This window comes from Gossypium hirsutum, chromosome D09 (assembly GCF_007990345.1).
Source record: "Gossypium hirsutum isolate 1008001.06 chromosome D09, Gossypium_hirsutum_v2.1, whole genome shotgun sequence".
Classification (NCBI taxonomy): domain Eukaryota; kingdom Viridiplantae; phylum Streptophyta; class Magnoliopsida; order Malvales; family Malvaceae; genus Gossypium; species Gossypium hirsutum.
The window spans coordinates 40581657-40608665 of NC_053445.1; the positions used below are offsets into that span (position 1 = coordinate 40581657).

At 31.4% G+C, this 27009-nt stretch overlaps 4 protein-coding genes across 11 annotated transcripts; all 4 read left to right on the forward strand.

The window, feature by feature from the left end:
* The first annotated feature begins 1096 nt into the window (after positions 1-1096).
* On the forward strand, positions 1097-8080 carry LOC121220888 (uncharacterized). The gene is made up of 11 exons (XM_041100662.1): positions 1097-1268; positions 1356-1455; positions 1552-1605; positions 1720-1772; positions 2648-2681; positions 3518-3608; positions 5007-5098; positions 5244-5318; positions 6539-6630; positions 7188-7281; positions 7951-8080. Exons 1-10 carry the CDS (start codon positions 1210-1212, stop codon positions 7192-7194), a joined length of 657 nt encoding a protein of 218 aa, XP_040956596.1. The 5' UTR covers positions 1097-1209; the 3' UTR covers positions 7195-7281; positions 7951-8080.
* On the forward strand, positions 7934-19514 carry LOC107891392 (uncharacterized). Its single transcript, XM_041100221.1, has 10 exons — positions 7934-8080; positions 8359-8448; positions 10869-10934; positions 11335-11426; positions 12206-12271; positions 12397-12463; positions 12857-12945; positions 13465-13591; positions 19313-19384; positions 19470-19514. Exons 1-10 carry the CDS (start codon positions 7934-7936, stop codon positions 19512-19514), a joined length of 861 nt encoding a protein of 286 aa, XP_040956155.1.
* LOC107891393 (probable E3 ubiquitin-protein ligase RHC1A) lies at positions 15726-20805 on the forward strand. 6 transcript variants are annotated; one of them, XM_041100657.1, is made up of 3 exons: positions 15797-15961; positions 16932-17020; positions 19470-20805. In XM_041100657.1, exon 3 carries the CDS (start codon positions 19562-19564, stop codon positions 20495-20497), a length of 936 nt encoding a protein of 311 aa, XP_040956591.1. In that variant the 5' UTR covers positions 15797-15961; positions 16932-17020; positions 19470-19561; the 3' UTR covers positions 20498-20805. The 6 variants fall into 6 exon arrangements, with proteins under 6 accessions (XP_040956590.1, XP_040956591.1, XP_040956593.1 ...); XM_041100659.1 differs by lacking the exon at positions 16932-17020 and adding an exon at positions 16282-16316 and having other exon boundaries at positions 15916-15961; XM_041100661.1 differs by having other exon boundaries at positions 15916-15961; positions 16932-18459.
* A 3438-nt stretch (positions 20806-24243) lies between these two features.
* On the forward strand, positions 24244-25511 carry LOC107891391 (uncharacterized). Of its 3 annotated transcripts, none has more exons than XM_041100665.1 (2): positions 24244-24524; positions 24633-25511. In XM_041100665.1, exon 2 carries the CDS (start codon positions 24651-24653, stop codon positions 25338-25340), a length of 690 nt encoding a protein of 229 aa, XP_040956599.1. In that variant the 5' UTR covers positions 24244-24524; positions 24633-24650; the 3' UTR covers positions 25341-25511. The 3 variants fall into 3 exon arrangements, with proteins under 3 accessions (XP_040956599.1, XP_040956598.1, XP_016671663.1); XM_041100664.1 differs by having other exon boundaries at positions 24245-24524; positions 24614-25511; XM_016816174.2 differs by having other exon boundaries at positions 24245-24524; positions 24621-25511.
* Positions 25512-27009: the final 1498 nt, after the last annotated feature.

Here is a 27009-nt window from a genome sequence, read left to right on the forward strand (position 1 = left end):
CTAAAAAATTAGTTTAACCCTAAAAAATTTGTATATCCTTAATGATAATGAATATAATTAATTAAACTCTTTCAACTGAAACAGTTAATTGATCGATTTGATCATTAAAAAAATTGATGTAACTAACGATTTGATCATTAAAGAAGTTGATGTGATTAACGATAATCATCAAAAGATGACACGTGACATGTTATATAGAAAGAATTTAAAAAATGTTTTTTAAAAATTATAAAAAATAATTAATAAATTTTATATATGTAATACACTTGAATATAAAGTTGTCTATCTTCATTTGAATTTGGACACCCATTTGTCTAGATTTATTTTTAAATGAATTCAAAAGTATAAAAAGTTTAAAAATTATAAAAATGTTATTAATAATTGCTTAAAGGATAAACGGTTAAAATGGTCACTTTTGTTTGTCTCATATTACATTTTAGTCACTTATGTTATCGTGTTGTAATATTTTAATCACTGAGCATTAATTGTTGTTAAGGTGTAACGGTAAGCTGAAGTGGCACGTTAAATCATCATTTCAAACGAAAAATTTAGGTCAAATTATACAATTGGTCAAAACGAAAATGGAAAATAAGAATAAAAAAAGAAAGTTAAAAGAATATAAAAAATAAAAATTAAATTACTCAAAACAAAAAAATATGGGGACCAATCGTATAATTTAACCTAAATTTTTTATTTGAAATGATAATTTAACGTGCCATATTAGCTTACCGTTAACAACAATTATCGGCTCGATGACTAAAATGTTACAAAACATTAATATAAGTGATTAAAACTTAACATTTCAAACATAAAAGACGAAAATGTAATTCAAGGTAAACAAAAGTGATCATTTTAATAATTTACCCTTTATATAGTAATTATTTTTTAACACAATATGATTTAAACCTACAAGTTGGGCTAACTTATTTTTTATATATCAAAATTTATTCGGTTAAAAATATTAATATTTGGAATTAATTAATTAATGGGCTGACTTATTTTATAATTGTGTTAGTTTTTATAGGAAGCATTGAGCATCGATATTAATATTAGTATTTATTCCATTTATTTAAATTGGATACTCAAAACCGACCATTTATTTATGAAAAAAAAAGGTTTTGCTTTAAGCGGTAAACCCCAATGGCGGGAAAAAGGAAATGCAAACATAAGTAGCAAATCCTCATTGATTGCATTCATTTGTTCTTTGTAATGGATAGTTATTTGGTTACTTCCAAACCCTCAACTGAAAACCCTAAACTCAAACCAAGGTAACCAACTCTTTCTTATTTTCTCTTTTCTATTTCTCTGATTCTTTAATAGTGGGTGAATCTCAAAATGTTCTTTCCAATACATAGGCCGCGTCCATGGCGGAGAAGCAATCTCGAATTGAACGGAAAATTCGATCCCAAATACCGCCACAGTATCTCTGATCTCCTCATGCACTCTTATGCTGAGGTCTTTCAAGTCTTCTTCTTCTGCATTTTTGTATTTTTACTTCTTCTTAACGGTTGGTTTTGTTGAATTACTGATCTTTGCTTTGCGATGACTTAGATTGGGGCGTTTTCGCATTTTTATCACATTGATGGAAAGCCATGTCAAACTCATGTATGCATCAAATTATTTTGGGTCATTAACAATTTGTTCTTTTGCAATTTATTTTGTTCTCTTTTCTTCCTTTGTTTAATCCGTTGGTTTATGACTCTAAACACCTGTTTTTAGATGAATCAGATTAACAATGCTGTGAATTCAGATCGCCAGCTTCCGTTCCGAATGTTTGTGCTTCTTACCTTTTTTTTTTCGTCTTTATCTAGTGAAGATGTACATATATTTATGATTTTTATATTTGGTATCAAATCTTTACAAAATTTTCATTTAAGATCAATTGTTTTGCTTTCATATTTTACCTTTGCTTTATGATAATTCTTCAAGAAGCGAAATGCATAATGATTATTAATCTTTATTCAAAATCATAATTTCTTGTAGAATCACTCATGGAACATAACCCATCTGCTAGACAGAAGTACAACTAAAAAAAACATTCATCCGGGAAAAATCAGTAATAATGATGCCTATAAATTAAGTCTCAAGCTTTCTTTTTCACCTGATGTTGGTAGAGTTCTATTGTTATCCATTGTTAGAAAAAGCCAATGTTTCAAGTTGCATTAGGGATAGTTTGGCACAGTGCTGAAGTTTTGAGAAGATATCATTTAGTTAGAAACTCATTTTTGAGAGAATAAAATTTTAGATATACGAACTTACAACATAGTATTTCAAGTCCCAATGTTTGCTTGGGCTGAGTTTTAAAGTGCAGTTTTTTTCTCTTTAGTTCAGAGGTGCTTGTTAGACATTTTAATTTAATTCCGAATTTATTTTGGTTTAGAATTAAGAACCACTGATAATTTGATTTGGCCTTTCTTTACTAGGTTTATTTCCATCTACAATTTTTAGTTACTACAAGTCATACTCTAGAGAATTCAATTCATATAATCAATTAATCATCCTTTTGTTTAACATTCAAAAGTGCATTTTCAAGTTCCTTTAAAAATGAAATATGTTAGTGAAACCTTTTGATATTCTCTCTCAGATTTTAATTTATTCATCCTTCTTGTTTCATTTCAAAAGATAGCTTACTAACCTTCTTTTTCAGGCAAGGAATATCTGCAATTGACTTAGACAATAAGGTGAAACCTACTGTTCTAATCATAAAATTACAGCTTCCAATGTGTATTCATGATAATTTTCCTGCTAATTGTGTTTCTTGATGGTCTTTTGGTTTATACACATTTCTCATGTTCTTGTATAGCTTGCATTTTAAGAATGACATATAAGTTGATTTAGATAGTTAAGAATATTTGGACATACAATAAAATTTGAAACAGCATATATAGACCTAGTTATATTGTTTAAAGTTTGGCTTGAATACATATTTAGAACTTATCAAGCCATGTTTTGAAGCAGAACTTTGAGTTTAAGGGAAGCCAACATTTCACGGTAATAGTACCTCCCCTCCAAGATTCGAACTTGAGGTTTCCAATTTGGAAATTCAAGTTCTAACTATGGTGGTGTCCAATTGAGGACAAATACGCATGACCAAATTATAACAAGTTTTGAAATAATGTCAATCTGGATCCTGTTGTTTAGGGTCTTGGGGCATGTAGAATCATTGTTCGTTATGGATTGTTGTGTCCATTAGTTCAGGTGATATCTGTATCTGTATTATAAACTCTCTCTAAGCCTTTATACTGATTAAGGCTTGAAAACTTTGGTTGTGGCTTTTAGAGTCTTGTGTTATGTGTATGAAATGCCTATGCACCCCCTACTGAATAACTCATCTAATTTTACATGCTATGTTGCACTTTTTGTGACAAATAGTTAATCAAATTAACAAGAGACACTTCTATTTCTTAATTTTATTATCCTATCTACCCTTTTCCTTTTCACTGCATTTTTAGTGTTCCTTTTTTTCTCTTCTTTCTTTTCTGCTCTCTCTAATACTTTAATCAATAATTGTATACAGGGAATATACATAGTTTCTGTGACAAAATCAGGGTGCTTAACCGTTCATGACTTTGAGACTCTATATTGCCAGAGTACTGGTTCGTTGCCACGTAAGTTTAATAAACTTACTTTCCACTTCCCCCTTCCCCTTCCCCTAACATGTTTGCATAAAAGTCTAATGTACATTATATCATGAGTTGTGTACATTAGTCTAATTGAAAATTGAAATCATTAAAATGATTTTGTGGCAATGTCCTTAAATTTGTGGGTACATGCAAGTCATGCATGTAGAAAATGTAAAAGAAATTCTGGTATTTAAAATTGTGGTTTTGCACAAGGAGAGAGACATCTCACTAAAATTGTTCATTTGGTATGCCTCTTTAAACATGGTGCCCATATTCCTAGGTAATTGATGCTGATGATTCAAATTATTTATCCAAAAACATAGTTTGAACTTTGACGTGTCCCTTTTTGCATATTGTTGTGTTAGGTACATTAAACATGCCTAGTCTGTAATGTTTAGTGGTTGTTTATTTGTAGTTACATGCCATCAATGGATTGGTTCATAAAAATCAGAAAAATTCAGAAAAGGAAAAAAATACTGAACACAAATAAATAATAATAATAACATAAACATGTATTTTATAATTTGTAATAACAAAATTAAATATTTAAACTAACATAAATTTGGTCAAACAGTCTTTTAACCGTTTTTTTTGGCTAATTTGACCAGTTTTAATATTATGTTAAGCAGCCACCTAAAATCAATTGGTATGAAGGGATTCAACTTTAATACAAGCCCACAAGAAATTTAATAAAATCACGTTAAGCATTCAGTCTAAAATCAGTTGGTTATAGGTTGAAGCGTCCAACTTTAATATAAGATTATACAAAATCTAATATTTAACAAATGTGGGATGACACTGGTTAATACTCCCCTCACATGTAGCTCAAAGAGGCTACTCCTGGACAACCTCATTAGGGCTCACCAATCTCACTTGGATTAGGAAGAACAACATGACAAAATTTGAGCTCTGATATCATATTAAAAGTTCAACCTAAAACCAATTGGTAATAACCGGAAGGGGTTCAACTTCAATATAAGACCACCGGAAATTTAATGCTTAATAGGTGTGTGATAAAACCACTTAACAGTTTGCATAATATTCTCAACATCTACAACGGTCATGCGTAGTTGATTAATGGTTTTTGTTTTACAAGTATAACTTTCACTTCCTCTTATTATTCAATAACCTTGAACCAAGGATGACGATAAACTTGGTGGGATTGAAGAATTCTTATTAATTACTCCAAACTCCTTATTTCTTCAATTTCAAGTAAACTGTGCATCATCTCAGTTCTTTTTGAAGCGTGTAAACATATTTTACATATTTTTTCTTGTTTCAAATTTAATTACGATTTCCTATGTAAATTCATACTTATGTTTTGTTATGATAATTTATTATCCTTGCACCTTACTTTTGTTTTTAGTTATTTCTTTGGAATAGGCTTACTTGAAGATGAAAGTAAGCATTTAATGCACCTCAATTTGCAACGACAACTTGATGATGTTTGGTGGAATCATGCTAACCAAGATGAGGTTCTATTCACTTACATATCTTCAAACTTTTATGTGGTTAGATGTTGCATATGGTCATCAGACATTTTACTTTTTTTCTTTCTTTTTTGCACTTGCCATATGCAAAAGGTAGTGGCTAGCATAACGTTCTTGTTTACTTTGCTAGGTTGCATGTACTTCTCTGAAAAGTAATGAAGTGCTTATCTTTGATATTGGTTACATCTCTTCTAAACCAGTTGAGGTAAGTTTCTCTCTCATGTTTGATAACTCTCATTATTGGAAGTGATTATTATCAATGTACCATGTGGATTAGCTCCTTGTAGGTTCATCATGTCTATGTGATTGTTGGCATTTAAATGTAATGGTTGGGTTATTTCCGAAACTTTTTTTATTTTCCCCAGCAAATTGATAATCCAATTTAACATGCAATCAAAGCTTTCAAGTTTGAAGTCTGACAATCATTTCCCCCTTTTATACATTTTTACTTTGTGTCTCACCCATCAATCTATGCATTTCTGTTCTAGTTCTTCAGGTTGCAATTTCTCTTTCTATTTGGTTTCACATTTAAGCCCATTAATCATTCATCAAGTATGTGAGCGACAGATGCTTGGAACTTAAATAAACTAATTGTTTCTTTTTCTTTTTATCAACTTAAAGCTTTTGGAATAAATAATCATTCATGTAACATTGATATGGTTCAAGATAGAGTATGTCAATCTATTGTTGATGATCAGAATATTATGAAAAATAAAAAGAAATATATGTGAGAAAGAATTCACTTGTGCATTTAACTTAACATTTACATTGGTATTTATACAAGTTGTATAAACCTAACTAAGGAAATTGTAAAGATGTAAATCTGGAGAAATCCATAAAAATCAGTGATCTAAGCCCTATGATTCAGACTATAATCATGTTAAACTTTAAATTTAGTTCCTGTAATTTCCATCACAAGCTTTCAGTGTTAATTTGGTCAGTTGTAAATTAAGTTGTCAATCCCCCTCTAGTTGGTCTATGGATATCATAAATGCTCAACTTGCAAACCAAATTATGACAGGAAAAATAAAGCATGGAAAAAAAAAACCATACAGCAAGTAAATATCCAGGAACAGAAACAAAGCCAATGGTATTTAGATAGAAAAATAGGAAGAAAAAGGAAAATTAAATCCTTAAACACAAGGTAATTGAATCAATTAAATCCCTAGAAATCAGCTATATACACTGTCAGTTATCAGCTGTCAATTAGTCAACATTTGATTATCTGCCCATCCAACAGTTTAGCTCTTACTTGATCCTGTTTTCCAATATGCAACTTAGGGAGTTTCAGGTCTTTAAATAAAATTACAGTTATTTGTTTTATTCTTGTCTTCAAAATTTATTTGTCAAGGGATTCTTACGGTTTGCTTATCTCTGATTATACCTTTCAATGTATCATGACAATTTTCTTCTTTGTTAACCCAGGTATTAAGAACAAGACGCACTCTGTCTGTTCTTGGTTCTGAAGTCTATAAGGGTCTATGTGAGATAGCTTTTACAACAACTGATAATTCAAGGTTGGTGAAAGGGTTAGAAAACTATAGTAGTTGTTCAGGCTTATCTTTAATAAATATGAGCCTGGTTTTTGAAGTTATACTATTGAGTTAGTTAAATTGATCCTTTCATATTTGAGAAACCACCTTTGGTAGTGAAGTACAAAAAACAGAAAAGCATTATCATTTTGGGAAGCAAATTTGAGTGCCCTGTTATCAAGATATTATGTTTTATTTATATATACGTTTTCTGTGCCATAAATAGTTCATTAGAGGTTTGCATGGAACATTCTTTATGCCTTTCTTTTGCAGGTTCCTTCGTATTAAACTTAAGCTTTAATCTTGGGCTAAAAAGAAAACTTGATGTTTTTGTTCTCTACAAGAATAACTGAATTTCATCTTTAGGATAAGAACATGAAGGTCAAGACAGCATAGTCTAGTTTCCACTAGACTAGAAACATGGAGAGCTATTATTTTGAATCATCTTATTTAGGTTGTTTTAAAATTTTCATATTGTTTATATTTTTCTAACAAAAAATCTAAAAAAAAGTCATTGGCCTTCCTTTTCATATGTGAACTAGGACTTGAATTTTAGGTACAAATACATGTTGGTAACAAATTTCAGGAACTTGTTTAGCCAGCTTTGCTGTGGAAGAGAGTCAAGAGGCTTTGTTGGTGAGAAACAAGCTAGTTACTGCCCCCTTTGTTATTAACTTCTTCATCTTTTTGGTGACATGTACACTCATAAATATTTAGAGCTGTGTTGCTTGGGCTCTCCGATTTTCTTGAAATATCCATTTTCAAAACTCATGTTGGCCTTCAAGGATCCACTAGATACATGGAAAACTTAGAAAAATCTAACCATATTCGTGTTAGATACATATGCATATCCAACACACACTCAAGTTTAAGCAACATAGCTTTAGATTGCTGAGATCTATAATTCCCTGGGATTCGGGATCCTAACTGACCTAGCAACAAACTAATTTATAATTCAGCTGCTTTGTGACTGAAGTTTTTAAGCAATTGAACTTTGGAATTAGTATCATCGAGGAGTTGAACCCACTTTTTGTGTTCTAAAGCCTAGTTAACTAATATATTATTGATTCAAGCAGCACTTATTTTACTTGACACAGTATTTGATTTTTCTGATGATTCATGGATTTGTAAATGAAATGTTTTATTTTCACTGCTGATTTTTTTTTCCCTTTTTTTTCTTTTAGTTTCCGAAAATGTTTATGAAACACATAATGGCTGTCATCTTTTCAATATGCCAATTTTTGTGTCGAATTGATTTAAATTTTTGTTTCCCCTGCTTTCTTTCCCAATGGCTGGTTACTATAGGTTAATTGCCTCTGACACGCATGGTGTAGTCAATGTATGGGATAAAAGAAAGAGCCCTCTTCCTTCTCTTGAACTCATTACTGGTTCTCGTAGCACACTCAATACTATCCAACTACATGTGGATAATCAGGTTAATTAAATGAAGAGCTCTCTTTTTGTTAATTATTAATTTTACTTATCTGAAATTGTAGAATACATATCTCAATCTAGTTTTGTTAAGAAATCTATGTTTGGTATTTGGTTTATTTAAGTTTTATACTATATTTTGTAAATTTCTTCCCTTAATGTAGTGCTGGCAATAAATAATGTGGAATTAGCAGAATAGAATAATTTGTGAAGTTATTAAATTACTATACTTTATTTTTTAGCTTTTAAATTATCCTTACGGTTATTAAATGATTTAAGCAGACCATTTTTGGGGCTAGTAAGGATGGAAATATCTATATGTGGGATCTTCGTGGAGGAAGAACATCTGCTGCTTTTCAGTGTCATAATGAGGTAAGACAATTGAAGTTCTAACTTTGTTGCATAAGGGAATAGTTTCTTTAGATGTTTGAAATTCAGATGACCTAATTGGTAATGCCACAACATGATTGCACCATATCCTTATTGATACTAGATAATGAAGTCACACAAGCTAATAAGTCACACAAATAGTAATGAATTAACGGTTATATCGTTGTAGATAATAACTGAACCTATATTAGCTACCTTAGTGACCCATCAAAAGTACATACCATTACATTATCATGATATGGACTATATTTATGAAACCTAGTAGCATCTCCTTTCATACGATTAGCTGCCCCTAAATCCACAATCCACATGCTGGTTTTCTTGTATCTAGCACTTTAGATTACTCGGATAATTACCTTTTCTTAAGTAGGATGTTACCTTCAAAATTGAGTTTTCTCTACCGCTTACCATGGCTGATTTGGGAGGTTTCGTATCTCCTTTTTCTCTTTTAGAAATGGTTTAGAACCTGCTGCTTTGATGCCACGTTGGGAAAGAAATTCTAGGAGACAGAGTTCATTGAGAACGAGAATAAAACAAAATTTTTGAGAGATAAAATCTTTATGCTTTTCTATGCTTCTTGTTAGTTACAACAGCCTCTATTTATACATAATAAAATTCTAAAAATAGAAAAGTATCACAAAGCATGACATTAGGCCCCAATAATGGGCATTATTACAGAATGCAAGAATTACACCTAAATTCTCTGTGCCAACCACTAGTCAATAAATTATTGCCAAAGACCTCAATCAACACTGTTACTCCTAAAATATTTGTACCAAATACTAAATCCAGCCCCTTTGATAAATATTCATTTAAATAAATCTAGATTTCAAACTTAGAGAAAAGGTTTGGGTTGTACTTTTAGGGTGCGTTTGTTTCATGGAAAATGACTTACAGAAAATATCTTTTGCATTTTTTTGTGTTTGTTTTGTGGAAAACAGTTTGGTCAACAGAAAATAACTTAGTCAACGGAAAGTAAACTCTTTTCCTGACTTATCATTTTGAAAAGTGTAAGTCATTTTCCGGAAAAGAGTTCCTTTATAAGTATTTTTATTTTTATATAAAAAATAACTTAAATAAAGCCTAGAATTATTATATTAATAATAAATTTTAATTTTAATTTTTAAAATTTTTAAATATTTAAACATATTAAAATATTATAATGTTTAATATTATTAAACATTCATATTTAATTATTTATATTTAATAATATAATGAATTATTAATATAATTTATTTTTTAATAAATTATTTAATTTTACATTTTGATTTTAATAATAAATTTTAACAATAATAATCTTAAATTTTAAATAGTATTCTTAATGTATTATTGAAAATTAATTATATTAATATTTTAATGATAAATATATATTACAATTTATAAATTTTTTATAATAAATTTTTTATAGTATAAAATATGAATATTTTAATTATATAAATATGAGTATTTATTTAAATAATGCTTAGCTTTATTTACTTCTTTCAACTGTAACGTGTCACTATGCATTCTCATATATGTAATATATGTAATTTAAACTTACTAATTAGACATTATTTATTATTAGGTTTATATATGATATAGTTGGCCAAAAAAGTTTATATATGATATTAATTATTGTAAAATATTATTTTATTATAAAATAAATTTTTATTATCAAAAGGATATGTTACTATAATTTTTTGTAGTAAATATATTTATGTTGTGTTTATTTCACTAGGAACAACTTTTAGAAATGATTACATGAAAATTTGTCGGAAAATATTTTATGCAAAATTATCCAGACACCAAAAATATCAGCTTTTCCAAAAATTAGTCCATTTTCCAGAAATCATTTTCTGGAAGTTGTTTTTAGTGAAACAATCGCAGCTTTAAAGTTATCCAAATCAATGTTCCTACTTTTGTAAGTTGTCAGATCTTTTACCTTTTATATGTTGTAGTTCAATATAAGTCAAAACCAAACCATGCTATTAGCATGGATGATTCAAATAATACTGAATATTGAACAATTTTAAAACTTAATTATAATAAAGCTGCACAATAGATATTAGTCAGCTTTTACTTTTGCATTTACCTTATGCTAGATCTCCATGATTTTATATATGGAGTAGCTGTTTGTACTTCATCAGCCACCCCTCTATGATGAAATCTTTGTTTGTCACCTGCTTTTAATATGTGGCATATTGGAAAAAGTCTTCCAGACTGTTGCTGGCACTAAGATCCAATCTCAAGAAAAACTGCTCAAGCATACAAAAGCCATCCTAAGCCACCTTTTCTTCACTGCCAGGAACCAGTTATTGATGACATATCTTTATGCATATGGTTAATATAGCTTTGGAAGTTGACAAATTTGTAGTATCTTATTTATTCTTGTAGTGACATTAACAATGTTTTCCATTGTTCAGGCTGGTCTCCCACCTCTAGTATCTTTCAAGTTGGCCTCAAAGCTGGCAAAGATTGGATCTTTAAAGGTATGCTGTGAAAAATTTCCAGGCCATGTTCTTTTTCTTCAGGAAACACGTTTGCTTCTGTTTGATTTTTCTTTCAAAGGCCCCTTAGATAATGCAATCGCCTATGAAGGACCATTTTATGAATGTCCAATAGCCTGACATGTACCTTGACGGAACACTGAACAGCATTTAACATCTCTAATGAATTGGGATTGCCCTTTTTGATCAGGAACTGCGAGAAATATCAGTAGTTATATGATGTGAAATAAGTTGTTCATGTAACAATTTGTTGACTGAAGAGTTAATAGGTTACATGGGAGCAAACTATCATGTTAAAGTAAAATCGGAATAAACCCCGCTCCTTGTTCCTTTTCATAATGTGAAACAAGTTTTTGAATGATATATTCCCTTCAATTTTCAGGCACAATCAGATATTGTCCCAAAAGAAATACACTCCATTGATCTTGATCCTTCTTGCCCGTATCAACTGGCATTCCATCTAGATGATGGTTGGTAAGTTGTGGAAAGAATGCATAATTAATTTCCTTAATTAATAATTTAGTTTGTATTGTTGGTTATGCTTATGACATTTATTCATGTGATCTATCAGTTCTGAATAAGCAAATAAAACAAAGTTTTTAGGGTTAATTACATGTGGTACCCGAACTATATTGAAATTTCTGATTTGGTGTCTAAAGAAATAAAAACCACAACTAAGTACTCAAATTTTCATTCCTTAAACAAATTGCACCTCTTGCATCCTCTGTTGTCAAATGACAATGATCTGTCTCAGGCCAGCCTCCCCTGCTCTCTCCTTCCTTCTCTTTCCTTTCTCTCCTTGATTATTTCTTTATTTTTCTAATCCAGAAATAAAAAGTAAAAAAATGACATGGCATTCTTAGACTCATGGCAAATGATTTTGCATACCTATACATTGGTGTTGATCTTGAATCTACTGATTGTGCTCATAACTGGCCAAAGATTTTATTCTCGAGAAAGAAACATTTTCTAGGAGCGACTTCTGTTTTAGGTTGAAATACCAAGAAAGCATGGAGCGTTTCTTAAGGTCCTTGCTAGAGTTTCTGTAGGGAACTAAACATGTTCAGAATCCATTGCGTAAACAGCTAAATTAGAAAGTCATAATTAAATTACTGTTGGCCTCAGGACACAACCTACTCTGTGTTTATGCATAATTCAAATGTCCTTTTGCTTCTATCATGATGCATTGGAGACAAAGAAAATTCGAAGCCCAACTTTGACTTTTCTTCTTTTCAATTCCTCATGTCATGCAGGTCAGGTGTTTTGGATATTTACAATTTAAGAGTTACGCATGTTCATTGCCCTCCTCCAGCTTGGTTGTAAGTAAAGCTGTATAAACTTACAACTTTGTCCTATTTTTGTGACATTGGGATGGGAACTTGTATTTGCTTACTGGACGTTTATTTCTTGTTCTCTACTTTGCTTTTTTAATTTGATTTGTTAGGAATGGAGCCAGCATATCAACTGATCTACTGTACTTGAGAAAACCATCATGGCTACCAACATCTTCTGTAAGGATGTATTATCACTGGTCCAGTTAGCCATTACCACTATGCATAACTGTTCACTGAACTCAAGATAATCATCAAGTTCCTTTAAGGGGAAATAAATTTCCTGGCACATTAAAGGAAACCCAACTTTTGAGCATTGTGCAATAATCAGCTAAATCATCTTCATATAAGCTTCAAAATTTTTTATTATTTGTAATAATAGTTTCGTACTTTTGGCGACTTATTATGATTGTTTCCTCACATACAGTTTTAAGTAATGCAGTACTATTTTGATTAACAGCATCCTTCAATACTTAGCATCATATGCATCAAATAGCCTTTTTCTGGATTTCTTAACAATAGGGACCCAAACGATTATATATATTATCTCACACCATTATTTGTTTACTGCAGATTTATGCGGTAGGATCATCATATGATTGTGGCATACATATTTTAGATTTCTATCCCGATACAAGCTCTCCTAGCCATGTGGACTACAGGTAAGGGGCTCCTTAAGGCTTTCTTGCTTGAGTCATCTGATTCTCTGGAGGATGGACAATTCATATTTGCTTGTTCGGTCAATGCATGTCAAATCTTTAGTATTGTTCTTGTATAATATTGAATCAAAACAAGCTGTTCTGCCTGTAGTCATAATTTTTTTCTAATTTTTTGCGGGTGTACTCCCTGGTGTATTCAATGATGTTCTTGTTAGGCAATATGTTGTTTTCTCACCATGGTCCAGAGGAAAGGTGCGGGGTGCAATAGGCCTTACTTTTTGATGCTACATTAGATATTTAATATTAACAGCGCTACTTTCATGTAGGAGGCACCACTCATGCAAGGGTGCATGTTCATGCTTGTTTTTATGTATGTACTAACATACACACACAAGTCCTTGTATGCCATATTTGTATGTAGTCAAAGAAATAATCTTATACATATTATGCATGTTGTCCATGTTGCTTTCAGGAGTTGGTTTCTTTTTCAACATTTTTTTTGTTTATCTTTTCTCGTTCTAGGGAGGATGTGGAGAGTTTGTCTAAGATGAACCACCAAAGAAAGAAAAATATTTTTGTTCCATTGTCTGAAGGTGTTACCACATGTGCAAGTCATCCTCTTAATGGTACCATCATAGCTGGGACAAAGGTTAGTCTTTTATTTTGACCCCCATACCGTATTTATAAGGTGATTGATTTAGCTTCTTTTTAACTCTCAGCCTACCTCCTTTCTCTGGTATAAGTTACTGAAAGTAGAGCATGTATGCATGAGTTTGATGGACTAAAATTAGATATTCCCACAAGGACATGAACAAGGGCATCCGTTAAAAATAAAAGGAAAAGAAAACTTTCAGGAATTAAAACTTTAAAAGAGAATGGCCTTATGCTGAAATTCTAATCGGAGAGCAAGGTAGACCCTTTAACCGTATGGACTCTTGTTTTGTTATTGATCATGGTTGGTTGTTAGAAAATCAATTAACATTGCATCTTCTTTCTAGTAAGCAAAGCGCTATTCTTTCCATCACCGAGTATTGATTTATAAAAACCAAATCATTATGATCATTTATTTTGATTTAAGATCGTTTTGTGAAGCACTAGGTACAAAAAGTAGGGTGTCTGTCTATCGGTACCAGGTCAATTGATCATTTAAATGTTGCATGTAATAAAAACAAACCTTATAATTCTATGATACTAACGAGAGCGTAACCTTCAGTTGTTTGAGTTTGTTTCTGAAGCTGTTTTACTCCATGCTTGGGAATTGGGATGTAATATAGTTGGTAACACTTTGTGTGGCAAAAACAAAACATGCAATTTAAGGAAATGATTTGTATATGAAGTCCGCTCAAAGCGGTAACATAGTTTACGCCATTTATTATTTGTTGTATTGAAATCTTTGTAGGCTTATATCATCGACTTTAGAGTTTCAATTTCAAAATTCTTATTGAATGTTATCAGTCAACCTTCCTGATTTTATCGAAACACCCAAACTGATTTTGGTTGAATGATTGGTTTCAGCATTCATCTTTGCTCGTCGTATCTCAAACACGCTGGGCATTTTGAGGCAAAATTGTGTAAGTGACAAAGAATGCCCTTAAAGTTAGGTAACTGGTCCCTGTTAGATACAGATTTACAGCACACCAAAGGTGGTCAGAAAGCAGAAAAACATTAAAGCAGGTAACTTACAACTGTTAAATGGATAGATCTAAACTTGGATACACATCATCTACCTGCTTGATTGAAATGCATACTAGTTTCATAGACAGAAGTCTTGAGGTCGAAGTCCAAAGGAATAATTGGGCCGTGCACTAGTCTCTTCATAAACACTAGTTTTTCTTAAACACAAGCACTGCTTTATTATGTGTAAATACTAAATACTCTTTATCAACCATTTTATTCTTCTCTAGCATTTGATTGGTATAATTGTATGGAAACTAAATGAACTTGTTGATGCAAGTACCTATTGTACCTATTGCTTGGTTGTAGAATATGTTAGATTAACTAAACATTCCTTTATGCTCAGTAATTGTGCCAATATATTGTAAATTAGTTTTCGTGATTTTTAGTTTTTATACTTTTTGAGTTTTAAAATTTTAATCATTTTAATTTTTATACTTTTCGAATTTTAAAATTTTAATCTCAATCAAATGGTAACTATTAAATTCATAAAGTTAAAGTTCTATTGTTTCTAAAATTTAGTACATGAAATATATTATTTTGTATGTAATCTTATATTGACTTGTTATTATCACATTTTATTTATATATATAAAAAAAGCTAGCTAAAGCATTTAACGATTGTAGTTTACATCAAGATTGAAATTTTGAAATTCGAAAAATATAGTGATTAAAAATAATTTGATTGGAGAACATGAATAATTTTACATATATTATAAGATTAATAGTAGAATTTAATCAAATAGATCTAATTATTATTTGGTGTGAATTAAAATTTTAAAATTTAAAAAGTATAGTTTAAAATTGATTAAATTAAAATATAGATGTTGAAAGGGTATAAGAAATAAAATTATGTTTTGAAGTGTATTAAATTAAACTAAATGTGGGGAAAGTTAAAAGAATTTAGGTAGGTATTCATACCACCACTTGAAATCCTTTGATTTATATCCATATAATATATTTTTAACTTTGTTTTAAAAAATTAAAACAACATTTTGGGGAATTTTAGGTTATTGATTGGGTGTTTATTTATAAAAAATATATATTTTTAAGTAAAATAAAGAATTTACCACCAAATATGCTCGGCTGGACTCTTTTCTCGTATGTCCGGAAACTGTTATATTTTCAACCTTTTTCAAAATAGAATATTAGAATGTAGAATCTAAGAAATAACAAGAGTTTTAAGTACCAATTTGAGAGAGATGTCAAGTTCAAGGGCTAAATATGCATTTGAGCCCAAATAAAAAATGCTATCTTTGTGGAAAAAAAGAAGTTAAAAGAACCTCAAATTCCATATCTCAATTTTTATTTATCTCTTGGAAAAATTCATCTCTGATCTCCTCGAGGTATCTGCATATTTCTCTAATGTCTCGTCTCTGATCGATTACTCTTATGTTTTCCTTCCTTTATTCTCTCTAATTTTTGTTTCATGTAATACAGATTTTTTTTTAAATAATAAAAAAGAAAAATCGAAGCCCTTCGTTTTTCAACTTTGTCTTAACTGATCAATTTGAGCTACAGTTTTGTGTTATGATGTGGATATTGAGTGTTGGGCTTAAATGATTGCTTGATCTTAGCTTGGACTCACACTAACTTAGACTCAACTGTTAGTATTTAAGATGAATTTTTTCCTTAATTTTTCTTTCATTTGTTTTCTTGATCGTAGTTAACCCTCGAAGAAATTATTGCTGAATAAACGAGGTTGGTTTAATTCTAAAGCAAAAAAATAAAAGCAATCCTTTTCTTCGCCTTTATTTACTTTTGTTAGGATTGAGCTCTGATTAGAGATTTTGTTTTGGGTTTAATTGTTGATTCATCTTTTTTCTATTATTTCTTCTTCGCCTTTTTTTACTTTGTTAGGATTGAGCTCTGATTAGAGATTTTTTTTTGGGTTTAATTGTTGATTCATCTTTTTTCTATTATTTCCTGGCAGCTCCTTTGTTAGTGAATCTTGTTTCCATGTCTAGTTTATTGTACGTTTTAGGAAGATCAGAAATCAGGGAGCTTGGGTTGTGTTATTTAATCAAGAATTGAGAAGAGAGGCTAGAAAATAAGAGGAGAAAGAAGGGAATATGAGTTTGTTCATGTACAGTGTCTGATAATAATTCCTTAGCTAACAGCTGAAAGTAATGGCCAATAAGAAATTAAGACTTGGCCAATATATGATCTGTGTGGTTACAAAAAAGAATTTAAGCTAACTTCCATCTCAGCAGGTTGCTATGCCTGATTCTCTCTCCCTTTAGCTCCTTTTGTCAATTTCCTTCTTGTTTATCCAGCTCCTAACGGTTCTAATTTCTTTCTATGCTTGACCTCCAGCTATACATTTCTTGCTGTAGCTCCTTTCCTAGCCTCTACCTCAGCATTCTTACTCCTGTTAGTGGCCTTGGTTGATATTTTCATAAGAGGTTAGTGTTGAGCGTCTTTGGAATGTCTTCTTTCTTGATTCTGGTCTGCCAATAGCTAGATCTTAAATCTGTTTTTGCGAAAAATGTATTACCCTTTAGCTGATCTAGCAAGTACTCGACCTTGGGAATTGGGAATTTATCCTAAATGGTTTTGGGTTGTCTATAATTAATGCATAATCTTCATGTCTCATCTTTTTTCTTCCCCAGCAAGTAAAGATTAGGGAGCTCTTTTTGGTTTGTATTATTGAGGACGACATCATGTCTGCAACTTGTTTCTGCTCTTCGATCTTATGGTAGTAAGGAAATCTGTAAGGTCTGAGGTTTACAGGTTTAGGGGTTAGGTAAATAGTAAGGTCATGTAACCTTGCAGGTGGTAATTCTGAAGGTTCCTTGAACTCATCTAAGTAGGAAGGCAAGTACTGGCAGTAACTCTGCTGGTATTTCTGCTGCATTACATTTAGATGTTAACATATACAATCCTGCCGATTATTGTGGCTCTTTTCCCATCAGCTTTTGTAATTTCTCCCCAAAAATCAATTTGAAGCAACTCTGACGCTTTTCTCCTCAAAGCTGTGTCTGTTTTCCCTCCTTGTGAAAAGCTATCGAAAGAGATAAAAGATTTATCTATACATTTAATCCTTACAAATCTGCTCTTATTATTCTCCTATAAACATGCTAACATTTATGGAAATACAACTATACACAACAAATACTTTCAAGTAAGAGCATAGATATTGATCATACCCAGCATGTTACACAGATAGTCAACTTGTTTTCCGTCCTATGCTTTTGTAAACAAATTAACAAGTTCTTCTCTTTCTTCACATAGACAATGGAGATTAAATTTTCTAGAATCTTCTCACGAATGAAGTGACAATTAATCTTGATGTGTTTGGTTCCTTCATAACTAATTGGACTCGAGGTGATATGAAGAACAGTTTGATTTTCACACTATAGTTTTAATTATGATGTTTCCACATGATCTCACACGTAGAATGTGTCATAGTCTTGTACTCAGATTCTACATCATATCAAGATACAACATTTTGCTTTTACATTATACGAACTTTTCACCAGCAAAGACACAATAAACGGTAGTAGTCCTCATATCAATCTTGGATCCAGCCCAACCAACAGCCGCAGAACTCTCAATGCGATTGTGTCAATGATATAGTTTAATCTCCCAACTTTACTCTCTTAAGATCGCTGAATGGCTCACCATTATCCCTTGTAAGATGTGCATCTGACTGAATCATGATATGTTGGTCTCATTGTTCTATAAGCTGGTTTACTGGTTTCAGGTAAAGCATGGTTGTCTAGTAAACCAGAATCATGATGCTTATAGGTATATTTAACTTTTGCATCAGTGACTGTAACTTCTACAGATTTCTTGCCTTCACCTTGACTGAGTAGCTACAGTGGAATCTAAATGAGCATAGGTACTGTGCTCCCAGGATTCTGGTTTGCTAGTAGTCCTTTTTTATCCATTAACTCCAAAATTCTACTGATATGCTCTTGATTTTCCACAAAGTTAGCATCTTTCTGGTTGTTAGATGTCTTAACTGTGTCCAGTTGAATCTAGAATGGGTATTGAGTCTAGTTCCTTCTGCCATTTCTTTGTATTTCTTGTGCTTTTCCAGCTTCTATGGCTGAATCTTGACTAGCTCTGAAACCAAATTTTTACTTAATCAAGAATTGAGAAGAGAGGCCAGAGAAGAAAAAGGAAATGTGAGTCTGTTCAGTCATAATCTCTTAATACAGAAACTATGCATATATAATATCTAACAATAATTCCTTGCTAAGAGTTGAAAACAATAGACAATAAGAATTTAGTACTTGAACAGTATATGATTAGTGTGGTTTGAAAACAGAATTTAAGCTGACCATTAAGATCTTTCTGGCTCAGCAGGTTGTTGTACATGATTTTTGCTCCATCCATCTACTTTTGTCAACTTTCTCCTGAGTTCATCCATCTCTATCAGTTCTCCTTTCGTGCAATGCTTGACCTCCAGCTGTACATTTCTTGCTGTAGTTCCTTTCCTTACATGCATCTCATCACTCTTGCTTCTGCTAGTAGCCTCAGCTGATACTTTCATAACAGTTTAGTACTGACTGCTGACACTGAAAACTTTTGTCAGAAATAAATAATCAATTTACTTTTTCTGCATCATTTTTTTGGTAAGAGTAATTATGTATTATTTAGGAAAGAGAAAGAAAGAATTTTTATTCCGTTTTGCATCCAAATCAATCTCGTCTAATTTTGCCAGAATGCTTTATTTGTACCTGTTGTAGCATGAATCAGATGAAGGGTGTAATGCTAATTCTCTGGAATCTGTGTATCTTCATTTTTGTGGTGAAATAGAAGTAAAGCAAATGCTATTGTTCTTTTTATTCTTTGAAGTGGACATAAGTCAATATGATAATTTCATATTGGTACATCACTTTGCAGGTTGTAATAGGTTATGCTGAAGAAACAGATAAACTGAGTGTGTAAGGACATTTGAGGGATTTTCTCTTTCAGACTTTCTCAAAGAGAGGGAAATGTCAACTGGAAGAAATACCCATTGGTGTTATAGATGCAGGCGCCCAGTTATCCTTCAGGGGCATGATTCAGTTTGCTGCTATTGTGGTGGGGGGTTTGTTCAAGAACTGGATGAAATGGTGCCTATCAGTCCCATGGATTTTTTTGGAGTTCCTGGTGATGAAGATCGTGGTCAGAGATTTGGTCTCATGGATGCTTTTTCTGCCTTCATGAGGCAGAGATTGGCTGATAGAAGTTTTAACCATAATATCAGGGGAAGAACAGATTCAATTCTTGAGCATAATCCACCATTTGGTCCTTTGTTGGTGTTTGGTGGCCAAATTCCTTTTAGGTTGTCAGGGAATGGTGGGTTTGAAGCTCTGTTTAATGGGGCTCCTGGAATTGGCTTTACAAGAGGTAATGCTGGAAATTATTTCATAGGTCCAGGATTAGAAGAATTGTTTGAACAGCTGTCAGCTAATGATCGTAGGGGCCCTCCCCCAGCAACTCGATCTTCAATTGATGCAATGCCCACTGTTAAGATTACTCGGAGGCATCTTCATTCTGACTCGCACTGCCCTGTATGCAAAGATAAATTTGAATTGGGGTCTGAAGCAAGACAAATGCCATGTAACCATTTATATCATTCGGATTGCATTATCCCATGGCTGGTGCAGCACAACTCGTGCCCTGTTTGCCGTCAAGAATTGCCACCACAAGGATCAGGTAGCAGCCAGAGTTATAACCCCAGGGGTCAAAGTAGGAGCAGCAATTTTGGAAGTAGTTCCAGTGGAAGGGAGAGCCAAAGCAGCAGACGTAATCCATTTTCATATTTCTGGCCATTCCGTTCATCAAATTCAAGCTCTAGCCATAATGGAGCCGCGGGAAGTAGTTCCCCACGGCATGTGCATGAGAACAATCAGTCGATGGGGTATAATGGATGGCCTTTTGACTGAGGTCTGTAGTTGTGTGTACCTGTAGTGTTTGGGCAAAAATTAGTTGCACTGAATGTGGATTGAGGGATCTTAAAAGAGTCTGTCTCTGTAAAAGTGAATGAGGTCAATTTCGTCCTGCAAACTGTGTTTCACTCTTTAGCCAGTACTTGTGGGTTTTCAATCTACTATGAGGACTATAACTCAATAACTGCAGTCTTGATGGCATGCTATGCTATGCTATGCTATGCTTCCATGTTTCAATAAACTAAGCATCATGTATGATATGGGTTTACAAGTTTGGTTGAGTTAATACTAACCAAGTTACATCACGAGCTTTATACTATTTGCTTTAATCTATGAAAACACACTCTCTATCCCACCAATTTATTTAGGGTTTAAACTTGGAATTATAAATTTGAGGGAGTCTGTGGGTGATTGTTGTAATTGGATTGTTCTACTGAATTAAATTTCTTTATTTTTATAATTTTTAATAATTTATTTAATTAAATTGTACGGAAAGGCTGTCCAAAAGAGTAATATAAGCCTCTAAAAATATAATCCATCTAGAATTTGGGTTAAAAAAGATCCATCTAGAATTTTGACAGGTGAACCATGTGGCATGCATTTAACTTTTAAAATATTTTTATATAATTTTTTTTATATATTTGTTTAATTTCACATTTTAATTGGGTTACTTTCTAAAATACAAGCATTCAACCCCTTGATTTAATTACGATTTTAACCGATTCACCTTTAAGTTGGTAATAGTTTAAAATTATGGATTAATTAACGTAATTAGATTTTCAGAAAAAAGTTATATAGATAAATTGAAAAATTAAATGTTAAAAAAATCAAGGGTTGAATTTAAGTTATAAATTTTGTTTAGTATATTAATTAAAATTACATACAGAATATAATTAGATTATTTGATAAGATAATATAATCTTAAATGAAATATAATAAAGAAATAGAATTTGCTCTCTATTAAATGATAAATAGGTCATTATCTACTTATTATTTTCCATATTTAAAAAAAAATTTATCCAACAGTTTTTATTGTAGGTTATCAAACATATTTAAAAAATTAAATTATGAAAATATTAATTTTTAAAAAATTTCCAAACACTCTATCATCAAACAAGGCTTTAGTAAAAAGACATTACCTAAAAAGAATTTACAAAAAAAAAAGACTTTAAAATAAAATAAAATAATATTACAATGTAGACTTAGAAGTTACAAATGGTGTGCGAGATTAAATAAAGGAAAGAAAGTAAGCAGTGGGAGGGGAAATTGTAATATAAATCCCTTCCCCTCTTAAATTATTTCAATAGCATTTCAGCAAGTTATATTTTCACAATAAGTCATCCCGATTTTCTTATATTCAACAATTCATAAATTCAACTTACAATTTTATTTAATAAAGTAGTATAAATTATAAAACCGTTTAAAAAAGGTGTTCTTAAATTTATCACTACTTTTAAAAGTTAATTACATTATTTAAATTGAAATAGAAATTAAAAAAATATAAATAATGATACAATAAGTTAATTATTGGTCATATTATTTAAATTTAATTAACGATTCGTAAATTAGTGACTATATATAAAAATAGAATTTCACACAGTTTATTATTATAATTATTGTTTTTTAAAAATAATTTCTAAATATTTTTTTAATTCATTTTAATATCAATTATCATATTTTTAAAATTAAATTTATATATATTATTTTGTTTTAATTTTATAACCATATTATCAATGAAATGTTATACTTTTTTTAAAAAAAATTATAATATTATACATGCGTTTTTTTTTTTTTTAACTTTGTGATGTTGAGGCCAGTGGCATCTTATATGATATTATTATTTTTTCCTTTATAATTTGGGAGTATTCACTTTTTGAATTACATAAATAAGCGTTTTTGTTGTATGATATATTTTTATTTTTAGGTTATTGCTATTTAATTTCATTTTTAAGCTTATTTTTATTATATATAGCTTTTGTGATTCAATTCTAAAATATTAAATGATTTATTTAAATTTTAAGTCCTACATAGTTTTCAGTTCTTTCAATTTTATCTCTAATTTGAAGTTTTAAATTTTTTGATTTAATACTGAAGTTTAATTTTGATTTTTATAATTAGGTCATTATGATTTAGGTTTTAATTTCTACATGTTGCTTAATTTAATTTATTTATTATATAACTATTATTTATTAATATATTTTACATGTTTACTTTTTAAAAATGTTTCATTCGTATTAAATTATAAAGTGTGAAACAATGCTAAAATAAAATGACTTAATTTTTAAACATATTATTTTTCAAATTTTACAATTTTTTAAATATATTTTAATTGATAGATACAGTATGTATGTGCATCTCATCGGTATGCAAATTAGTTACCTATAAATCTGAGATTTCAAAAAAAATTAAGGTTGCTATTGTTTTTGAAGAGTGCTTTAGAAAATATTATGAAAAATGTTTTTTAAAATTTTAGTATCACTGCTTGTTTTTATATAATGTCTAGATTAATCATTGAGCTCACTCTAATTGTTCTTTTTTTGGGAAAACAAAAAAAATATTTAAAAAATAAAATAAAATTTTCATTTTAGACGTGATGTTGTAATGTAAAAAGCATGCATTTAAAAGATATTTAAATTCGTTATTATTATGATATTTTAATAAAGATATATAAAATTTTGTAACTCATTATGAGTCAAATCTCAAAATTATACATTAATTTTGATTTGGTGCAATTATACAGATAAAACTTTTGTTTGAATCAAATATACACATTTAAAGAAATAAATACATCAAACTATATTTATATTGGATAAATATAATTATTTGTGCACGTAATAGATAAGCAAAAAATGATGCTATATTAATAATTGTGTTAATAATTTGTGAAAATTTGATCAAATCAAAATTCCATACATAAAATTGCACAAAACTAAAGTTCATATATAGAATTATATATTAGACCAAAATTTATTTAAGTGTCACAGGCCTAAACTTTAGCTTAGCAAACCATTCGGCCTTATGTAACTTCAACTTGCCTAAGTTAGCATAAACCCTCAAAGTTTGGGAGTTATAAGAATTCTTTAAAGCACTAATGATAAAAGACAACTAAGTGAAACAAGCGAAAATCTCAAGGAAGGAAGCACAAGAAAGCTCTAAGTAAATGCTTTCAATTGTATTACTAAGTAATGAATGATCACAAATGAGGTGGGGAAGGCTATATTTATAGTTGAGCTCCCTTACATCTAACAGTGCAAATTAAATTACATCAACGATTCAAATTCAAGTCTATCTCAAAAATAGTCCTAAGAAATTTAAACTCTCATTAATATTATTTTAAGATTACAAAATAACCTTACAACTACAATTTATTGGAGTGTTTATTGAGTCAACAGGCTTTACGTAGATGGATTTTTCACAATATTCCAAAAATTGAGGTAATCTTGGTGGAAAACAAGCCCAGTTTACTCAAATAATTGCATCGAGTTGTTCTGCGCACCATGGTCACGATCCTTTGTACATGGATTATGCCATTTTCCCCCACCTATTCTAGCAACTCCTTATCATGCCTCTTTTGATTTCCAACTAGCTTTTATGTCAAATAATCCCTTCCATCATTTAATTCAATCACATTGTACATCTTTGATCGTAGAACGTTTTCACTGCTTCAAGAGACTTAATAATTATAATAATGATGATCACATATTTATAATTACATCCAATGCAATTATTAGGTTGTTTTCGAAAGTCACATGTTAGGAAAGGTTGAAAATTAAAGGAATTAGGTGGAGAATTAGTGTTGGGTAATTATGATGGTAAAACGAAAGTTGAGAAGATCCTTTTCTTGGAGGGCCTTTCGGTGCTAATTGAAGAACCTTCATTGTTTTTTTTATTATTTTCATATTTCTTTCCGTTAAACATTGAACAGTGGAATCAATTGGTTCTCCGCCTTAATCTGAATAATTGATCTCCCAGTTTCCTACATCGACAGAAAAAGAAAAAGTTAAAGCCTGCAATTGCTGACTTTGTATGCCCCCTCTCTCTCTTTCTCTGTCTTTTCATTTTATTAGCACCGAAACCGCATTTACTCCATTTGATTTCATGACAATTAGTCAGGTGTTAGTCTAAGGTGCAGGTAACAGTACTATTCACTATGGCAATTGAAGTAATCAGCCCAAGAATCTCGTTTTCTTACTATCTCAATGCAGAAGCCATTGAAGAACGTCATCATCATCATCATCACCAGAGTTCCGATTTCGTTTTCAATTTTGGCGATAGTTTTGTCCAAGAATTGTCTTCAGCTGATGAGCTCTTCTCTAATGGCAAGATTCTACCCATGGAAATCAAGAAAAACCCTGTTGTCGCAAAGCCTGTTCCTGTTCCTTCTCCTCCCAAGAAAAGATTGAAGGAATTTTTATCAATGAGTATTGATGATGCAGATGACAAGCCTGCATTCAAATCTTTGTGGCAGTTCAAGAGAAGCATTAGCCTCAACTCTGGAACCAAAACCCTAATCCGCTCTCTTCACTTTCTTTCCCGGAGCAATTCAACTGGTTCAGCTTCAAATCCAAAACCAACAATGCTTTCGAAAGAAACCGAGAAGCAGCATTTGCAGAAGCAACCATCTTTGTCAACAAAATCATCGCACTCACATTCTTCTGGTGCATTTTATGCTTACACTAATTCTACTACACACAAGTCTCCATTAAAGAGCAGCAATTATGGATCATATGGAAATGGAGTTGGAGTCAATTCTGTTTCGATTTCCAATGTATCGGTGGTGAGTTTTTTTGGGTTTGGTTCACTCTTCTGTAACCCGAAGGGTAAAAAGAAGAAAAAATGAATACATTACTTCTTAGTTGAGTTTAGCTGTCCATGAACTAGAATATCTGTAAATTGAAGAGAGCAAGAACCCTAATATTCAAGGTACCATGGGTATCCATTTACTTTTCTGAGGGTGAAAACAACAGTAAAACAATTGATCAGATGGATGGTGTTTGTCATTTTTCATGCATACCATAATCATAATGGTTATGGACTTAGCAGACAGGTAAACATGGTATTTCTCTTTCATGGCTGTCAATTCTTTCTTTTCTTATTTATCTATTTATGTTTCGATGAATAAGTTATTAGTGGCTATCTTTAATTCTCATTGTTGTTTCCTTTGATTTAAAATACGTAAAAGTAAATAGATTAGGCAACTGGGTCGAGGAGGGACCATGTTTTTGTGTCTGTTATGTTGTATCTGGGTTAAAGACAAACGAGTTCCTAATTGATTGGCTTTAGAAAATAAAAGGTGATGATGACTCATGGTTTGGCTTTAGAAAATTAAGAAAAAAGTGATGATTAAGTGGTCCTCTCAGCTTCCAATCTGCTTATCTATAAAAAGATTTGCTAATGAAGGACAACATCCTTGTTGCTGGCTAGTAGCAGAGTTCTGTTTCAACCCACTTAACTCGATCTATGTTATTTGGTTTAGTTGTTTTCCTCATATATATAGCCATTGGTTTTGTTGCCTACTGTAGCTGCTATTGGTTGTTATTCTCCTCCCGGTTGCCTCTTCTTATTATGATGCTGCCTACTACAGTCTGCTGCTGCTTCATTCTCCTCTTGGTTGCCTCATCCTCCTGTGCAATCTTGCTGGCTACAGTTGCCTCATTCTACTCTTCTTGTTGTGTTAGCTTATGCTAGTTGATGTTGTTGCCATGTTCGCCTCTCTACTGTCTCCTCTTACTGCAGTACCACCTGGTACTCTGATAGTTGTCTCCATGCCTCTGTTGAAAAGGAAATGGCGAATACAGGAAACATGTACTTCAGAAGGCAGGGTGTTTTGGAGAAACTGTCCTTAAAATAGCTTATTTCCCGCTCTCTCTTGCGCATGACAACCAGGAAATGGTAATTCTAAAATACAATGCATTAATTTCGAGTTAGATAAATATCGGTTGCACTCAAATTATTTTAAAATATTAGAGTAAAATCCAACTATAGAGAGAGCAAAAAATTGATGTGAACCTTAACAATCATTAAGCTTTCATACTTGCAACAAAATGTTTTCGATATTGGACCAAGAAGATGTTAGCAGTGTATGAACAACTTAAATACACTTACTGCACTCCACCAATTCCCAAGGCATGTGGTTCCAAAACCCTAAAAGATCTCCACTTAGACTTGGACTCAACTTCAACCCTAATTTGGATCTAAGAAAATGACTGATTTTGGACCCAAAATAAACCAAGCCTTAAAATTGGGCCTTGACCCTTTGTTTTAGATTCAAACTTGATGCCTGATTCATTCTTGGACCTAATTCTTGACTTAGGCTTGGACTTGATTTTTTTAACATGGGCTTACATATTGAGCCACAATAATAATTAAATCAAAATTTAAGTTTGTTTTAAAATTACATTAAAATTTCGATTTTACTCAAGAAATCCAAATGAGTCCATTTCTAATAAACTTAAAGCCCAATTAGCTCAAGATTGAAATGCTCGGATAAAATTAGGTGTATACACTTG